A 14,943-nucleotide genomic window follows, 5' to 3' on the forward strand; every position below is an offset into this window, starting at 1 on the left:
AATACTGATGTGTGTGTCCTCTCCCAGCCTGTGTATAGAGGACTGTGAGGAGGCTGTAAGGAGGGAGGAGACCAGAGTCCAGGAGCTACAGCAGGAGCTGTACCAGGAGAGAACTCGCACACACCTCCGTGAGAAGGAAGAGGAGCAGCAGAGATCAGAGGTCGTGACCCTGAGGGGTCAGCTGGACCAGGAGAGGACGACCTCTTGTAACCTCCGACAGGAACTCCAGATAGAACTCTCCCGTGGCCACCTCCTCCAATCACAGCTTGACACACGTCTAGCCGATGCCCATAAGGAGCTGGAGGAGGAATGCGCCCGTTCCGCCCGGCAACTAGACACTTTCCAGTCACAGGAAAAGAGTCGGCTGGAACACTTCCTGAAAGAAGCTGAGTCCCGCCTAGCCGACACCCACATGAAGAAACTGGAGGAGGAACGCGAGCGCTCCGCCCGGTGTCTCGATGACATCACACGCAGACAAGAGGAGGACGTGTCCCGAGACAGGAAGTTCATCTCGGAGCTACGCTCTCAGCTGGAGCAGGAGAGGAGGCAGGGGGAGGAGCTAGCCACCATGACAGACGGGCTGAGGGCGGAACTTCTGCAGAACCGGAGGAGAGTAGAGGAGGAAGAGAGGAAGAGGAGAGCGGAGGCACAGCGAGATCAGGATGCTGCAGCTCGCCTCCGAGTTACTATGGAGACACTCAAGGAGCAGCAGCAGGAGGCTAGTCGAGCATTGGAGACGGAGAGAGAGCGTTCTGGTCGCTTAGGGGCGGAGCTCAACGTGCTGAGGGAGAGGCTTCGATCGGTCAATGACAAGGAGAGGGAGCGGGAGGAACAGAGGGAGAGGGAGAGGAGGAAGGAGAGACAGGAGCAGACGGAGAGAGAGAAGCGACATGAGAGGACCAGCAACAAACTGGTGAGATTTACACACAACATTTTAGCATTGCCTGTCTGATTTGTAATACAACTGTGTCTCAGCCACTTGTATGCCATCTTTGTCTTGTTTACTTTTCTGTTTTCTCTTCCCTCTCTCTCTCTCTGCAGTGTGAATTGGAGTTATTACGGCAGCAGGACCAGCAGAGGATGAGACATCTCCAGCAGACTCTGGCTGAGCTAGAGAGGGAGGAGAGGGAGATGGCCACAGAGAGACTGTCCAACCGACACCAGTACAACTCCAGCCCACTCCAACCCAGGAATAACACATCGACTGGGCCAGACCAGACCAGCACAACCCAATACAACCACCAGGTACCAGAAATGGCTGATCATAGCTTGGCCCATGCATAGCAACATGAAGCACTGGGAGACGAGCTAGACGGCAGTGTTTTAAATGTATTTATGGTGTTTGGGGGGGATTTGCGACTTCAACAGATTAGTTTGATAAGGACCATGATAACCAATTTCTCTCTCTCTGCAGTCTTCCTCTTCTTGCTCGGCGCTGGGGGAGAGGTTGTCGAGGGAGAACTCTGACCTGTCGGCCCGCGTGAAGGAGCTGAGTCAGGAGACGGTTAACCTGAAACACACCCTGTCCTGTCTGGAACGACAGCTACGACAGGCAGAGACTGAGAACCGTCCCAGCACTGACCTCAGCAACAGCAAGGTGAGCCACACGGGCAAACTAACAGACTGACTCGCGCGCACACACACACACACACACACTCGACCTCTGGGCTGAAAGTCCTCATGGATCATCTGGTATGAAGTCCCTTGTCTTGACGTCTCTTTAACCCTGTTTGTGTCTCTGTCCCTCCTCTAGTTCCAGCGACTGTATGAGCGCTATCTACGGGCTGAGAGCTTTAGGAAGTCTCTGGTCTACCAGAAGCGTTACCTCCTGCTGCTGCTGGGGGGCTTTCAGGACTGTGAACAGGCAACTCTCTGTCTTATCGCTCGGATGGGGGCGCACCCCTCGCCCCCCCACGCCCACACACACTCTCCCCTCTCGCGCTTCAGAGCTGCAGTACGAGCTGTCATCGCCATCTCACGGTGGGTTGGTCGTGTGTGTGTGTGTGTGTGGGTGGGTGTTATATGGAGCTATAGGTCATTGTGTTATGCATGTTAACCCTTCCCTGTCCTTCTCCTCCAGACTGAAGTTCCTGACCAGGAAGTGGCAGAGAGTCGTCAGGAGAGGAGTTACAACTACTGTCACTGTCAACGGACACAGCACAGGTGCGTGTGAGAGACATCCAGAGCGATGAAGATAGGATTACCAACGTCACCCAGGCAAGGTACATCGACAGTTCAGTGTGTAACCTTTCTGTTTCTCTCTCAGCTTCCAGGACTGAGGTTTTGAGGCAGCAGCAGCCACTGGCCAATCACAACTCCTCTCCACCTACTAGAGACAGCAGCCCCACCCATAAGGGTGTGATCTCACCAATGAAATCACCCTTCAGGCTCCACAACCGGTACTGCTCCTTACATAGTAAACATCCATTAATGTGAGGGGGAAACTAACAACATACCTTGATTGAATTTCTTTCCTTTTCTCTCTTCCTCTTCTCCCCCCTCTTTCTCTCCTCTCTTATTCTGTCCACTCTTATCCTCCCTAGAGTGTATTCCAACCCGGTCCTGTCCTCTGAGCCTGCTCCGTCCTGTGTTCTGTCCCAGGATGCCGAGCGGTCTCTGACAGACTACATCCACCACCTGGAGAACGTACAGCAACGCCTGGGGGCTGCACGTCCAGGTACAAACGCACACTGGTTGCACTTACTGTTTGAGCACACACTCACTGAATGAGATGGGGAAGATCAGAGGTGACAGAGAGAAAGAGGAGCTTTAGCTTGGCGATGGCATCGTACCACGGCAAGTCCACTACCCACAATCACCTGGGTTAGGGGACGGCATTGTTACCATGGACATACTTCCTCTCTGACAAACTGATCAATCAATCTCACCACCTCCAATCCCATGTCCTGACCCAGTTAGCAGGGCTTACTTAGCCCCACCTCCAAGTTCCCCTGATATGATTGGTTATTGGCAGCGGTGGCTGCAAAAGAACAGGACATGGCTGTACCTCAGCTGTCTGTCCCCCATCTACCGGTACGGCCCAGGTGAGGACCTAACTACAAGTACCGGAATACACTGCTTCGTTACTATCTCCCCACCTCACCCTCACCGTATTGAACAAACTAAAAGTACAAACTACAAGTACCAGGATGTACATCTCAGGGTAGGGCACAATCTGGTGTAAGCAGGCACACGTGGGTAGTCACTACATAGCCATTCTAAAATGGACGATGGTCCATTGAATAGTTTTCTTCTGTACTGGGGGTGTTTTTCCACAGACACCTGGGTGTTCATATGTTTGTGTGTGAGAGAGAGCGAGAGATTGTGTGTAGCCCTTATCTGGTTCTGACACATTTTCTCTCTCCTCCAGACTCTCCATCTCTTCTCTCCTACCACAAAAAGTCTGATCGCTGAAGGAAGGAATGAAGCAGTGTATGAATGCCTCCTTTCAATCCAACATCCTTATGATCCATCTTTATGCTTAAATATACAGTGGAATGTATTTGTCTAATATCTGATTTAGAAAGTTAGAATTTAAGACATTAAATTATTTTTTTACGGGGAAAAAAATTCTGCACATTTCTGTCGACCTCTTCTCACCAGAATGCATGTGTTTTTGAAAGGATTAGATCGCTATTTTTCTACCTGAGTTTTATACACGTTTGTATCTCAGATTCTGTATATATGTTCTTGGTTATTAATATTTGCTAAAGTTTCACGTGGATAAATGTGCTAAGTTTCACACTGGAATTCCGATCTATAGATCAAAGCTGGTGGACATGTTTTGTCAATGTTTTTTTATCGATCACCATTTCTACAAAATAAATATTTTAATCGTGTGATTACTTGCCTTGCGCATCTTTTAAAGGCAGGGCTGAAAATAGGCAGGGTCAGACATGCACAGACTTGCATCAATACTTATAGTATTGTTCGATTGTGTGTAGATCAAAAACTGATGGTGGCACAAACGCCCCTCCATTTTACTTGGTTAATCATTCAGTAACGCTGGTGATTAGTTTTTGGACGCACATATATTTACCATCTCAAAATGTGTCCGGCAAGAAAAATAGTAACTACTAAGTAGGCCAGTTCTTTTAGAATGGTCATTCCAGTCCAGTGTCATTTGACAACAGTTTTACAGAAGGGGGAAACCAGTCTTTAGTTCACATAGTGGTCAAATCACTGATATGCCATGTACTGGTGCTCTGGTAATTATAAATTAAACCATCTATACTATATTAGAATGTGTTATATCAGCAAAAATTTCAGCTGGTTCATCTGGGGCTTTAAATCACTGAGATGCCCATTAAATTATGTAATCATTTGGGGCATACAAGGTAGGAGGTACCAGCTGACCACCAGTTCCACACTCTACTAACTAATGACCACGTTTACATGAGCACAGTTTTCCCAATAGTAGCTCATATCCCGCTTAAGGTCTTACTCGTATAAGCTGTTTACATGCACCTTTGATATCCTGCTCACGATTAACCCTGTATACATGAATAAGCAGAATCTTCCTCATTTAAATTCATATGGGTTAAATAGAATAGTAACTGAAATCTGGACACTGACTGCATATAACCTCTCACATACCATAATATATAAACTCCTGCAGAATTATGCATGTCTTGCAGTAAAATGATAGAACAAATGTTACATTTGCCTCGGGAACAGAAGAGATCTATACTGAACTAAAATATAAATGCCACATGTAAAGTGTTGTTCCCATGTTTCATGAATAAAAGATCCCAGAAATGTTCCATACACAGTGTATTTTTCCTGAATTCAGTGCACAAATTTGTGTACATCCCTGTTAGTGAGCATTTCTCCTTTGCCAAGATAGTCCATCCACATGACAGGGGTGACACTAGTGCACCTTGTGCTTAGGAAAATAAAAGGCCACTCTAAAATTAGCAGTTTTGAAACAAACTGCCACATATGTCTCAAGTTTTGATGGAGCGTGCAGTTGGCATGCTGACTGCAGGAATGTCCACCAGCTCTGTTGCCAGAGAACTGAAAATTAACATAAGCCTCCAATTTGGCAGTGGGTCCAACCGACCTCACAACCGCAGACCACGTGTAACCATACCAGCCCAGGACCCCCACGTCAGGCTTTTTCACCTACGGGATTGTCTGAGATCAGCTACCCGGACAGCTGATAAAACTGGTTTGCACAACCAAACAATTTCTGCACAAACTGTTAAAGGCCGTCTAAGGGAAGCTCATCTGTGTGCTCGTCCTCCTCACCAGGGTCTTGAACTGACTGCAGTTCAGCGTTGTACCCGATTTGAGTGGGCAAATACTCAACTTCAAAGGCCACTAGCACATTGGAGAAGTGTGCTATTCACACATGAATCCCGGTTTCAACTGTACCGGGCAGATGACACAGTGTGTATGGTGTTGTGTGGGCGAGCAGTTTGCAGATGTCAACATTGTGAACAGAGTGTCCCATGGTGGCGGTGGGGTTATGGTATGGGCAGACATAAGCTACAGACAATAAACACAATTGCATTTTCTGTTGTCAATTTGAATGATCCATTGTCGTGCCATTCATCTGCCGCAATCCTAACCTTTCAGCATTATAATGCACTGGCCCATGCCGCAAGGATCTGTACACAATTCCTGGAAAATGTCCCAGTTCTTCCATGGCCTGCATACTTACTGGACATGTCACCCATTGAGCATGTTTGAAATGCTCTGGATCGACGTGTACAACAGCGTGTTCTAGTTCCCGCCAATATCCTGCAACTTGCAATGCCATTGAAGAGGAGTGGGACAAGATTCCACAGGCCATAATCAACAGCCTGATCAACTCTATGTGAAGAAGAGTTGCATGAGGCAAATGGTGGTTGCACCTGATACTGACTGTTTTTTTGATCCACTCTCCTACCGTTTAAGGTATCTGTGACCAACAGATGAATATCTGTATTCCCAGTCATGTGAAATCCATAGATGAGGGCCTAATGAATCTATTTCAATTGACTGGTTTCCTTATATGAACAGTAACTCGGTAAAATGTTTTGAAAGTGTTGCATGTTGCGTTTATATTTTTGTTCAGTGTATGATTTCTTTCTTTCACCATATCTTGAGAAAATGCCAATGTGTTATCTTCGACACTGTTTTGCTAGCAGACAGTGTTTAAACCACATCAAATATGGTTCCAAAACGTACTGAAGTCTTCTTCTTCGTGTTTCATCAGCTTTTAATTTTCTTAAATTCGGTCAAATTGATGCCATTTGGAGACTTTGCACAGGACCAACCATTCCCCCCTTGTTTTGTTATTGTGTTCTCCTCGTGTTCCTAAACGAAACCCGCCCACTTCGGCAACAAGCTGAAAATCGTGTTCTGTCCTCTTGAAACGACCGGAGATGCAATTGGGGTCTCAGAGGCGGAGCAACCATATTTCGATCCCCGGCGGCGGCATGCAAAGCGCCACACGACATGCAGGCCAATCGAGGCAACAATCGTTACATTACATTTACATTTAAGTAATTTAGCAGACGCTCTTATCCAGAGCGACTTACAAATTGGTGAATTCACCTTCTGACATCAGTGGAACAGCCACTTTACAATAGTGCATCTAAATCATTTAAGGGGGGGGTGAGAAGGATTACTTTATCCTGTCCTAGGTATTCCTTGAAGAGGTGGGGTTTCAGGTGTCTCCGGAAGGTGGTGATTGACTCCGCTGTCCTGGCGTCGTGAGGGAGTTTGTTCCACCATTGGGGGGCCAGAGCAGCGAACAGTTTTGACTGGGCTGAGCGGGAACTGTACTTCCTCAGTGGTAGGGAGGCGAGCAGGCCAGAGGTGGATGAACGCAGTGCCCTTGTTTGGGTGTAGGGCCTGATCAGAGCCTGGAGGTACTGCGGTGCCGTTCCCCTCACAGCTCCGTAGGCAAGCACCATGGTCTTGTAGCGGATGCGAGCTTCAACTGGAAGCCAGTGGAGAGAGCGGAGGAGCGGGGTGACGTGAGAGAACTTGGGAAGGTTGAACACCAGACGGGCTGCGGCGTTCTGGATGAGTTGTAGGGGTTTAATGGCACAGGCAGGGAGCCCAGCCAACAGCGAGTTGCAGTAATCCAGACGGGAGATGACAAGTGCCTGGATTAGGACCTGCGCCGCTTCCTGTGTGAGGCAGGGTCGTACTCTGCGGATGTTGTAGAGCATGAACCTACAGGAACGGGCCACCGCCATGATGTTAGTTGAGAACGACAGGGTGTTGTCCAGGATCACGCCAAGGTTCTTAGCGCTCTGGGAGGAGGACACAATGGAGTTGTCAACCGTGATGGCGAGATCATGGAACGGGCAGTCCTTCCCCGGGAGGAAGAGCAGCTCCGTCTTGCCGAGGTTCAGCTTGAGGTGGTGATCCGTCATCCACACTGATATGTCTGCCAGACATGCAGAGATGCGATTCGCCACCTGGTCATCAGAAGGGGGAAAGGAGAAGATTAATTGTGTGTCGTCTGCATAGCAATGATAGGAGAGACCATGTGAGGTTATGACAGAGCCAAGTGACTTGGTGTATAGCGAGAATAGGAGAGGGCCTAGAACAGAGCCCTGGGGGACACCAGTGGTGAGAATCGTTAATTAGTTGAGGTCCAACCAATAGGCTTCTTAAATTGTACATACAATTTATATACTAATTTCTATCCAAAGTTAGCATCATCTGTATCAGTTCATTCTATCCAGAACTTGAATTCGAGATGAGGAACCATATTATAAATGGTGTTAATCCATTTGTTTTTCGGGCCTGTCTCAAACATTCCTGGGGAAAATTTAGCTTGAGTATCCAGTGTCACTTCCGACACTGCTTCGAGTGCTTTCGGTACTATTGCCCTTGAGTAGAATCTGTCTCGCATCCATGTCTTGACTTGTCTGCAGGTTTCACCGGGTTGACTCTGCCTGAGGAGTCGCTGTGTCACCAAAATCAAACACACAGGTATTTGTGGGTCTCCGGGTCCCTTCTTTAGTCGGGAAAGCAGCGTTTGGTTACAACAGTACTTTAATGGTGTTTACTAGATGAATTCATCCTATCGATGTAAGACATTAGTCTGGCGATCACTACTGTATTTAGTCTTCTCGGGCAACAAAGTTATGACAGAAGAGACGCTGCATTTATAACTATAGTTGACAAACAAATGGCCACACCAAATGCTGGAAATTATAATATGCCTACCAAATGTCGGAAATTAATATGCCCTACCAAATGTCGGAAATTATAAACGTAAATTTGTGTCAATTATGGGTGAAACTAGCCAGCAGGCTTTACAGTTCAGTACAGAGTATCAGCAAAATAAATTGTTAGTGTCTCGAACTGCGCAGGTAGCCTAGTTTTTGAAGTGTTTGTTTGATAATCCAACGGAAACATAATCACACAACACCCATGATATGCAAAACAGAGCCCTGGCAGGCCTTTTCACGGGCTAATATGTTTTACATGCCACAGTACCAGTCTAATTCCGCGTTCAAATACTAGTCGGAACTACAAAACTGTTCGCTAACTTGTTGTATTTTTACAAGTGCCGATGTCAACCGCTCAGCAAGTCATACATTTCAGTTTCCTAGTGGCAACTAGTACGGGAAAGCGGAATAAGATTAGCATATCCAAGTAGACCGTACGAGGAAGTCTGACGTTTTCCCCCCTACGGTTTACGGTCTTCACGCTTGTGTACATTCACTTCAGTCATTTCAACACGAAGCTAAATGCTAGGCTAACTGTGCTAGATAGAAGGCGAATGGTGGTTTGGCGCAGGTAGAACATTTGTGCCCACTGAGCTTGTATTTTAAACCGCAGATAGTCCTGGCCCGACCGTACGAGGAAGTTTCCATTCTCTCGTATCTGTCTGTGATGTACGGATGGGTAGTTGACGGACTATCGTCGCTCTTCGAGCCTATAACCGGGCAAAAACATTCCGGTTGGCCTGGTTTGAACGTTGGCGGGGAGATAGACTCGCAACGGCAGGATAGCAACGCCAGGCCAACCAAAAGGAACTACCAGAGGTCGGTGACTGGCACATGTACTGTCTTTGGTGCTAGTGTGCTCTGCGTAGCTGTTTATGTAACGCGTTAGTAAGCTGGCAAACGCTAGCCAGTCAACTAGCTAACAGCTAGTTTAACATTTAAACACTTGTCACCCAAGCTCGCTAACCTAGCTAGCTAATTATTAGCAACAATGTCATTCATTCCAGTTGGTGTAAGCTGCTTCAAAAATAAGGCGAGCTAACTATTTCCTCGCGCCACTTACCAGACATTAGCTAACCATTTCCTAACGTATCAAATAATAAGGTACTGTAGAAAAACGAACTGTAGCTAGCAAATGTAACTACTACCTGGCTAGTTACGTGTTTACATTCTGTTACAGCGTTCATGTTTCAGAAAATGTTAGCCAGACTGAACCAGTGGCGATCAAGAGACGGAGAAAAGGTATGGTAACCTATTACCAATAACTTTTAGCCATTGTTCTTTATAATTAATGTGTGTTGTACTCTCTCATATTGTCATAGACATCATTAGTTTTGTGAAGAAGACTGTAGCAGGGGTGGCTGGGCTGCTGAGACTGAGGAACCCACTGTCTCCTGCCAGTGAGAGAAACGGAAGGTACACAGCAAGCCAGGTATGAATGTGTACCAGTGGTGCATTCTAGTACCATACACAACACACTCATAAACCACTGCTCTGACTGAAAGACACATACCAATACATAAGTTAAAATGTTTGTGCAATAGCTGCACAATATTCACATCTGACTATGTCCTAAATCACTCCTATTATGTAGGGCCCCGTGGGCCTGATGGGAATAGATGAACTACACACCTCATGGATGAGCAGCTCTGATTGGAAAATGGGTGAGTAACGAGGGCTCTGATTGTTTGATCGATAAGGAAGGAGGACAGCTGTGTTGTACATTACAACATCATGGTATATAATATGTGTAACAGCAGAGGGGACAGGTCAAGTGGTTGCTTCAACTTGTTTATCCCTCTTTCCTTGTCTCCAGAGAAACCAACGGTAGGAGGACAGAGGGAGAGAGGAGGGCTGGGCCCCCTCCAGGGAGCCTCTCCCCCTCTGAGGAAACACACGTAGGTATCTTCTGTCTACTGCATACTTTCAGTTCTGGGGCTTTAACACAAAAGGTTCTGCATATGTGGGATGTTCCTCCTGTAAGCGTTGTTCTCGGTCTTGTTTTCAGTGGCTTAGTGCTGGGTCCAGGGAACCCAGACAGAGGGAGAGATGGAGACAAGCCCCAGAGATGCTCCCTCCAGCTCCTTCCCAGTCGGCCTACCCAGGGGGTGGGGGTTGGGACAAGACCCCCCAGCTCAGACCTGCCCACCCCAAATCGCTCTCACAGACAGTGCTTGGCAGTGGAGGAGGTGAGTTTGAAATGAAAATCAACCCTGTGATTGATCCTGGTTTTTATTAAATGCCACGCCAGGTATGTCAGTAGTTGTCAGGTTTGTTCTGTTTCCAGGCTCTGAAGGAGAGTGATAAGGAGCACTACAGACGGCTTCTGGAGATGGTGTCTGATAAATACAGCAAGAGCCAACCGCTGCCCTTCACCCGCACCAAACCCCAGGGGTGAGTGGTGATGGAGAGTGTGAGATTATAGTTTTCATTCCAGTGGTTCCGTTAGCTACTTTTTACAAACCTCTGTTTTCTTTGCTTCCTCACAGGGAAACATTTACACAAGATGGACATAGAATGGCCATTTTGGGAAGAACCTATGAGTCTGTGACCCCAAAGACAGGACCCTTCAGAGGTAGACTACTATCACAGCCTCTCTCACCCCTCTTCTCGTGTATTGGAAGCTGTTGTCCTAGGCTAATGTTTTCTCCTTCTATCTGCAGCCAACCCCAGTGTGTATATGTGGAGAGATACATCCTCAGCCAAACAAACCAGAGACATGAGAGGAGAGTTGTGTCTCAGTAAGCCTCTCAGCGCATCCGTGGATACCCAACCTGCCAGCAATGCAACGGTAGGACACACACTTATGAACAGTAGTAAGGGTGCTAGGAAGAGTCATAAGGCTGCTATGAAGCATCATACGGTTGTTAAAAAGTCTCTCTCCCTCCAGCAGAAGCAGCCAGAGCTGGATCTCTCTGCAGAGGTAGCAGCAAGACTCAACCTGGTGGACAGAGAGACGCCAACACACACTGACACACTCAACAGCACTGAGGAGCTCCTCAGGTTCAGCAAGGTGAGTGTTCTTTTTCCATGTAATGGTATGTCTGTAGTGTGTTGACATATGAGTGTAGGTATTCTATGGGTCTGTTTTCATTCTGTTTATTTCAAACTGTGTGTGTGTGTAGGAGATGGCTGTGGAGGTGAGTCGTGCCCTGTCTCAGAGGGATCCTAACCTGGTCCTGAGCTCAGCCTTCAAGCTATGCATCACACAGAGAGACCTGGCCTCTCTACAGGAAGGGAGCTGGCTCAATGATGAGGTGTGTATGGTTGTTGGCTGTTGGCTGTTAAGTTTGAGGTTGTTGGTGTGTGTGTTAGTGAGGGTGTGTGCCTGCATGTGAGAGAAAGAGAAAGATAGATGTGTGTGTGTGTGTGTGTCTAACAAAATAACTCTCCCTCTGTGTCTCAGGTGATTAACTTCTACCTGTCCCTAGTGATGACTCGTAGCAGTAGTGCAGGGCAGGGGCTGAAGGTCTACTCCTTCAGTACATTCTTCTTCCCCAAACTACATGGAGGGGGGCACGCCGCCGTGAAGCGATGGACCAAAGCTGTGGACCTCTTCCAGTATGACATCATCCTGGTTCCGCTGCACCTGGGAGTCCACTGGTCACTGGCTGTAAATCTCCCCAGATTGACGGGGCTTCATTCACTTTAGAATAGTGGTCACCAACCGGTCGATCACCAAACATTTCTGCACTTGATTTGGCAGCCCTAGTGCTGAGAAGGCTGTGTTCACATTTTGAACCATTTAATGTGTTTGAAGGTAGATCTCCGCTTACTGGGTAGGCCCATAGAGCAAATCAAGTGCACCCCTATAGGCAATGTTGCCTCTGAGCTACACGCTGAAATATCAGCCTGCGCAGAGAAGCACAAGATTGAACTTCACTCAACTTTCTAGAGTTTATACTATCAACGTTTCCCTTTACTGTGGGAATTGTGATTGAATCAATGCAATACTAGCCACTTTCAATGCAAAATACTGAAATAAAACTTACTATGCAAGTGATTTTGTTGTAGGCAGAACACGTCGTAGTAGGATTCTATTGCATTGACACGCACGACTCCACCCATACTCTACATAGACTGGTGCGGCATAACCAATCAGCAATGCAGCAGGCCTATTTGCAAATAGACCATTGCCATATATGGATCTGTGCCATTCACTTTGAATTGGACTGTGTTTACAGCATGAGAGGTCGTGAGTAGATCCGCTTGTTTTGAAGCAAACGTTTAAAATGTCTGAAGAACATTGGCAGAGCAATTCAAGCATAGCCAATATGCAGTGATGGTGTGTTGGGCCTATAGCCTACTTTAGCACAACCGTCATTGCTACCAAATAGTTTTTAGTTGGTTAATGTTGCATAGGCTAAAGTTTTTTTGTTAAATGTTAAAAATAAAACATCTGAGTGGTAGATCTTGTCTTGCATTTTGACTCAAAGTGATCGTGATTCAAAAAAGGTTGGTGACCACTGCTTTAGAAAGTCCACTGGTACTTCTCTGTGGTCATTTGTAGATACCTGTGGACTTTATTTCCCTTTCCCTATCTAGGTGATAAACTTTAACTCCAGGACCGTGAGGTCCTATGACTCTATGGGACAGAGACATGACGACATCTGCAGCCTCTTACTGTGAGTCCTCAGTCCCCTCCCAGTAATCATTTGGTTTGACAAAAGTACCTGTAATCTGATGACCATCTTTTTTGTCATTTCATTCTGTAATCCTGTTACATGTATTTGGTTTGTCTAAACCCTGTCCAGGCTGTACCTGAGAGAGGAGCACAAGGCCAGGAAGAACCAAGATCTGGACGCGTGCAAGTGGACAGTGGGCAGCTTGAGGGCCAGCGTAAATTACCCAGACAGAAATGCATATCTAATCTTTGTTGTTCTTATTTTGTCTTGAATGTATACAGAGTGTGTCTAGGGCTGTCAGAAATAGCATCCGTTCTCTAGTGATTTGCTTTTCACCAGGATCCCTTGTGTGTGTGTGTAGGAGATCCCTCAGCAGAAGAATGGCAGTGACTGTGGAGTGTTTGCCTGTAAATATGCTGACTACATCGCCCAGGGGTGGCCTCTCACCTTCCGACAGGTACATAGGCTGCCGTAGACTATCATACTCACTCGGTGTACACTGTCTTTTTCACCCACACACTGTCTCTCTCTCCTCAGTGTCACATGCCGCTGTTCAGGAAACGGATGATCTGGGAGATTCTCAACCAGAGGCTTCTGGAGGACTACACAACTACATAAAAAGAAATTACAGTTGCAAAACAACCATTACAACAGAAATTATAACAAACAACGACAACAGGCATGACTACTACATAGCCTCCAAACTACAACAGGAAGGACAACTACAGCGAACAGCTAAGCACAAAAGCAATAAATAAAAATAAAGGACCAAAGCTATGACCTCTTACCCTCTATCAATGGGTAGAAGTGCAGTCCTTGTAGTGAAGATAGGGTGGGTGTTCTCCGAAGCAGAGGTTACAAAGGAATGGTTTGGAATTGATTGTGTGTTCAGATACAGCCTGAAGTGCCTTGGACTCCAGAGAGCGTCTGTCATACTTCTAGAAAACACTAAATGGGGAATCAGTTATACACTTGAAAATCCCTGCTGTCGTTGATGCGAATTTAAAACAAGCTTTCTGTGTGAAACCAGAGTGTTTGTTAATGTTGTGTGTGTATATTTATATATATATATGTCTATATTAGGTACTTTATTTTTATGACTAGTAGAAAGTGGAGTGACAACTGAGGCATATGTTATGAGTGTTATTGAATGTCTTAATTTATGGTTGAATCATCATCGAAGGCAGACAGAGTGCTGCATGTGTGTGTACTATATTTATGTAAATAGATATTTTTTTGACTGAAATTTTTGTGTGCATAGCTGCTTTAATTTTGTCTGGACTGGAAGAGAGACCGGTGTGTGAGGTGCGCCATCTCAAGCAGAGCAGGACACCATCTTAATCCCTCACCACCACTATCAGATATGGACAAATAATTTAAATCCTAAATGTGTAACAATAGTTTATTTATTTGATGCGGAAGGCTTTTCTTTCATGGCATGTATATAATTTAATCTAGCAGTTACAGCATCTGTGTAGATGTTTTTGTCATGCATTTTATAACAGTTCTATTGGATTGTATGTCTTTTCGTTTTTAAAGGCATGTAGAGAAGAATGTCTAATGAGTTTGTACTGCTTTAGCTTGGGTCTGCCTCTGAATTTACTCCCTATGCCTCAAAGTGGTGCACTATATAGGGTTCCATTTCCAATAGGCCCTTGGCCTATAAAGCTGAATGTGCTTCAGCTTACACTCCTGTGGTGTTACGTGAGATGGTAACCCTGTAGCTAACATGTATGGGATGGCTAAAGCGCGTACAGATCTGGGACCAGGCTAGTACTGCTTATGCACGGGTCATTACACTGCGTATTACATTGCGTGTATTTCTGCTGCAATTATTAATGTGTGTGCATAGAGCCGTGCTGACAACCTCAGTCATATTTTTGTATGTAATAAAGGTCAGAAGGAAGGAAATGGATCAGCTTGTGTTATTGACTAATCACTGTCAAATGTAAATTATGAGTGTGAATGGCATGTAATGTTTTGGTGTGTGTGTGTGTGTGTGTGTGTATATATCCTTTGTTTATGGAGGATGTATACAAGCGCTATGTTTCATTATACTCCAAGCCTAAAGGAGGCAGTATTGTGACTGGACGTCTAATCAACCATTTTTTTTTGTAGGAAGGAGAAGCCCAGCGCAT

The 14,943-nt window shown here is 46.2% G+C and overlaps 2 protein-coding genes across 8 annotated transcripts in view; both read left to right on the forward strand.

The window, feature by feature from the left end:
* Positions 1-3,842, forward strand: part of LOC135542641 (pericentrin-like) — a 33,223-nt gene extending 29,381 nt beyond the window's left edge. For all 6 annotated transcript variants that reach the window (XM_064969746.1, XM_064969748.1, XM_064969747.1 and 3 more), the window contains 8 exons: positions 28-913; positions 1,042-1,245; positions 1,415-1,597; positions 1,754-1,980; positions 2,081-2,163; positions 2,267-2,399; positions 2,544-2,677; positions 3,371-3,842. In XM_064969746.1, coding sequence (XP_064825818.1) covers positions 28-913; positions 1,042-1,245; positions 1,415-1,597; positions 1,754-1,980; positions 2,081-2,163; positions 2,267-2,399; positions 2,544-2,677; positions 3,371-3,414 — 1,894 coding nt within the window. In that variant the 3' untranslated portion in view covers positions 3,415-3,842. The remainder of the gene's footprint in view (positions 1-27; positions 914-1,041; positions 1,246-1,414; positions 1,598-1,753; positions 1,981-2,080; positions 2,164-2,266; positions 2,400-2,543; positions 2,678-3,370) is intronic.
* Positions 3,843-8,537: 4,695 nt separating this feature from the next.
* On the forward strand, positions 8,538-14,720 carry LOC135542642 (sentrin-specific protease 2-like). Of its 2 annotated transcripts, none has more exons than XM_064969753.1 (16): positions 8,538-8,999; positions 9,361-9,422; positions 9,503-9,612; positions 9,775-9,844; positions 9,997-10,078; positions 10,189-10,369; positions 10,468-10,574; positions 10,670-10,755; positions 10,844-10,971; positions 11,071-11,193; positions 11,306-11,437; positions 11,587-11,793; positions 12,726-12,805; positions 12,935-13,019; positions 13,167-13,262; positions 13,343-14,720. In XM_064969753.1, exons 1-16 carry the CDS (start codon positions 8,848-8,850, stop codon positions 13,421-13,423), a joined length of 1,782 nt encoding a protein of 593 aa, XP_064825825.1. In that variant the 5' UTR covers positions 8,538-8,847; the 3' UTR covers positions 13,424-14,720. The 2 variants fall into 2 exon arrangements, with proteins under 2 accessions (XP_064825825.1, XP_064825826.1); XM_064969754.1 differs by having other exon boundaries at positions 11,074-11,193.
* Positions 14,721-14,943: the final 223 nt, after the last annotated feature.

The sequence above is a fragment of the Oncorhynchus masou genome, chromosome 6 (assembly GCF_036934945.1).
Source record: "Oncorhynchus masou masou isolate Uvic2021 chromosome 6, UVic_Omas_1.1, whole genome shotgun sequence".
Classification (NCBI taxonomy): Eukaryota; Metazoa; Chordata; class Actinopteri; order Salmoniformes; family Salmonidae; genus Oncorhynchus; species Oncorhynchus masou.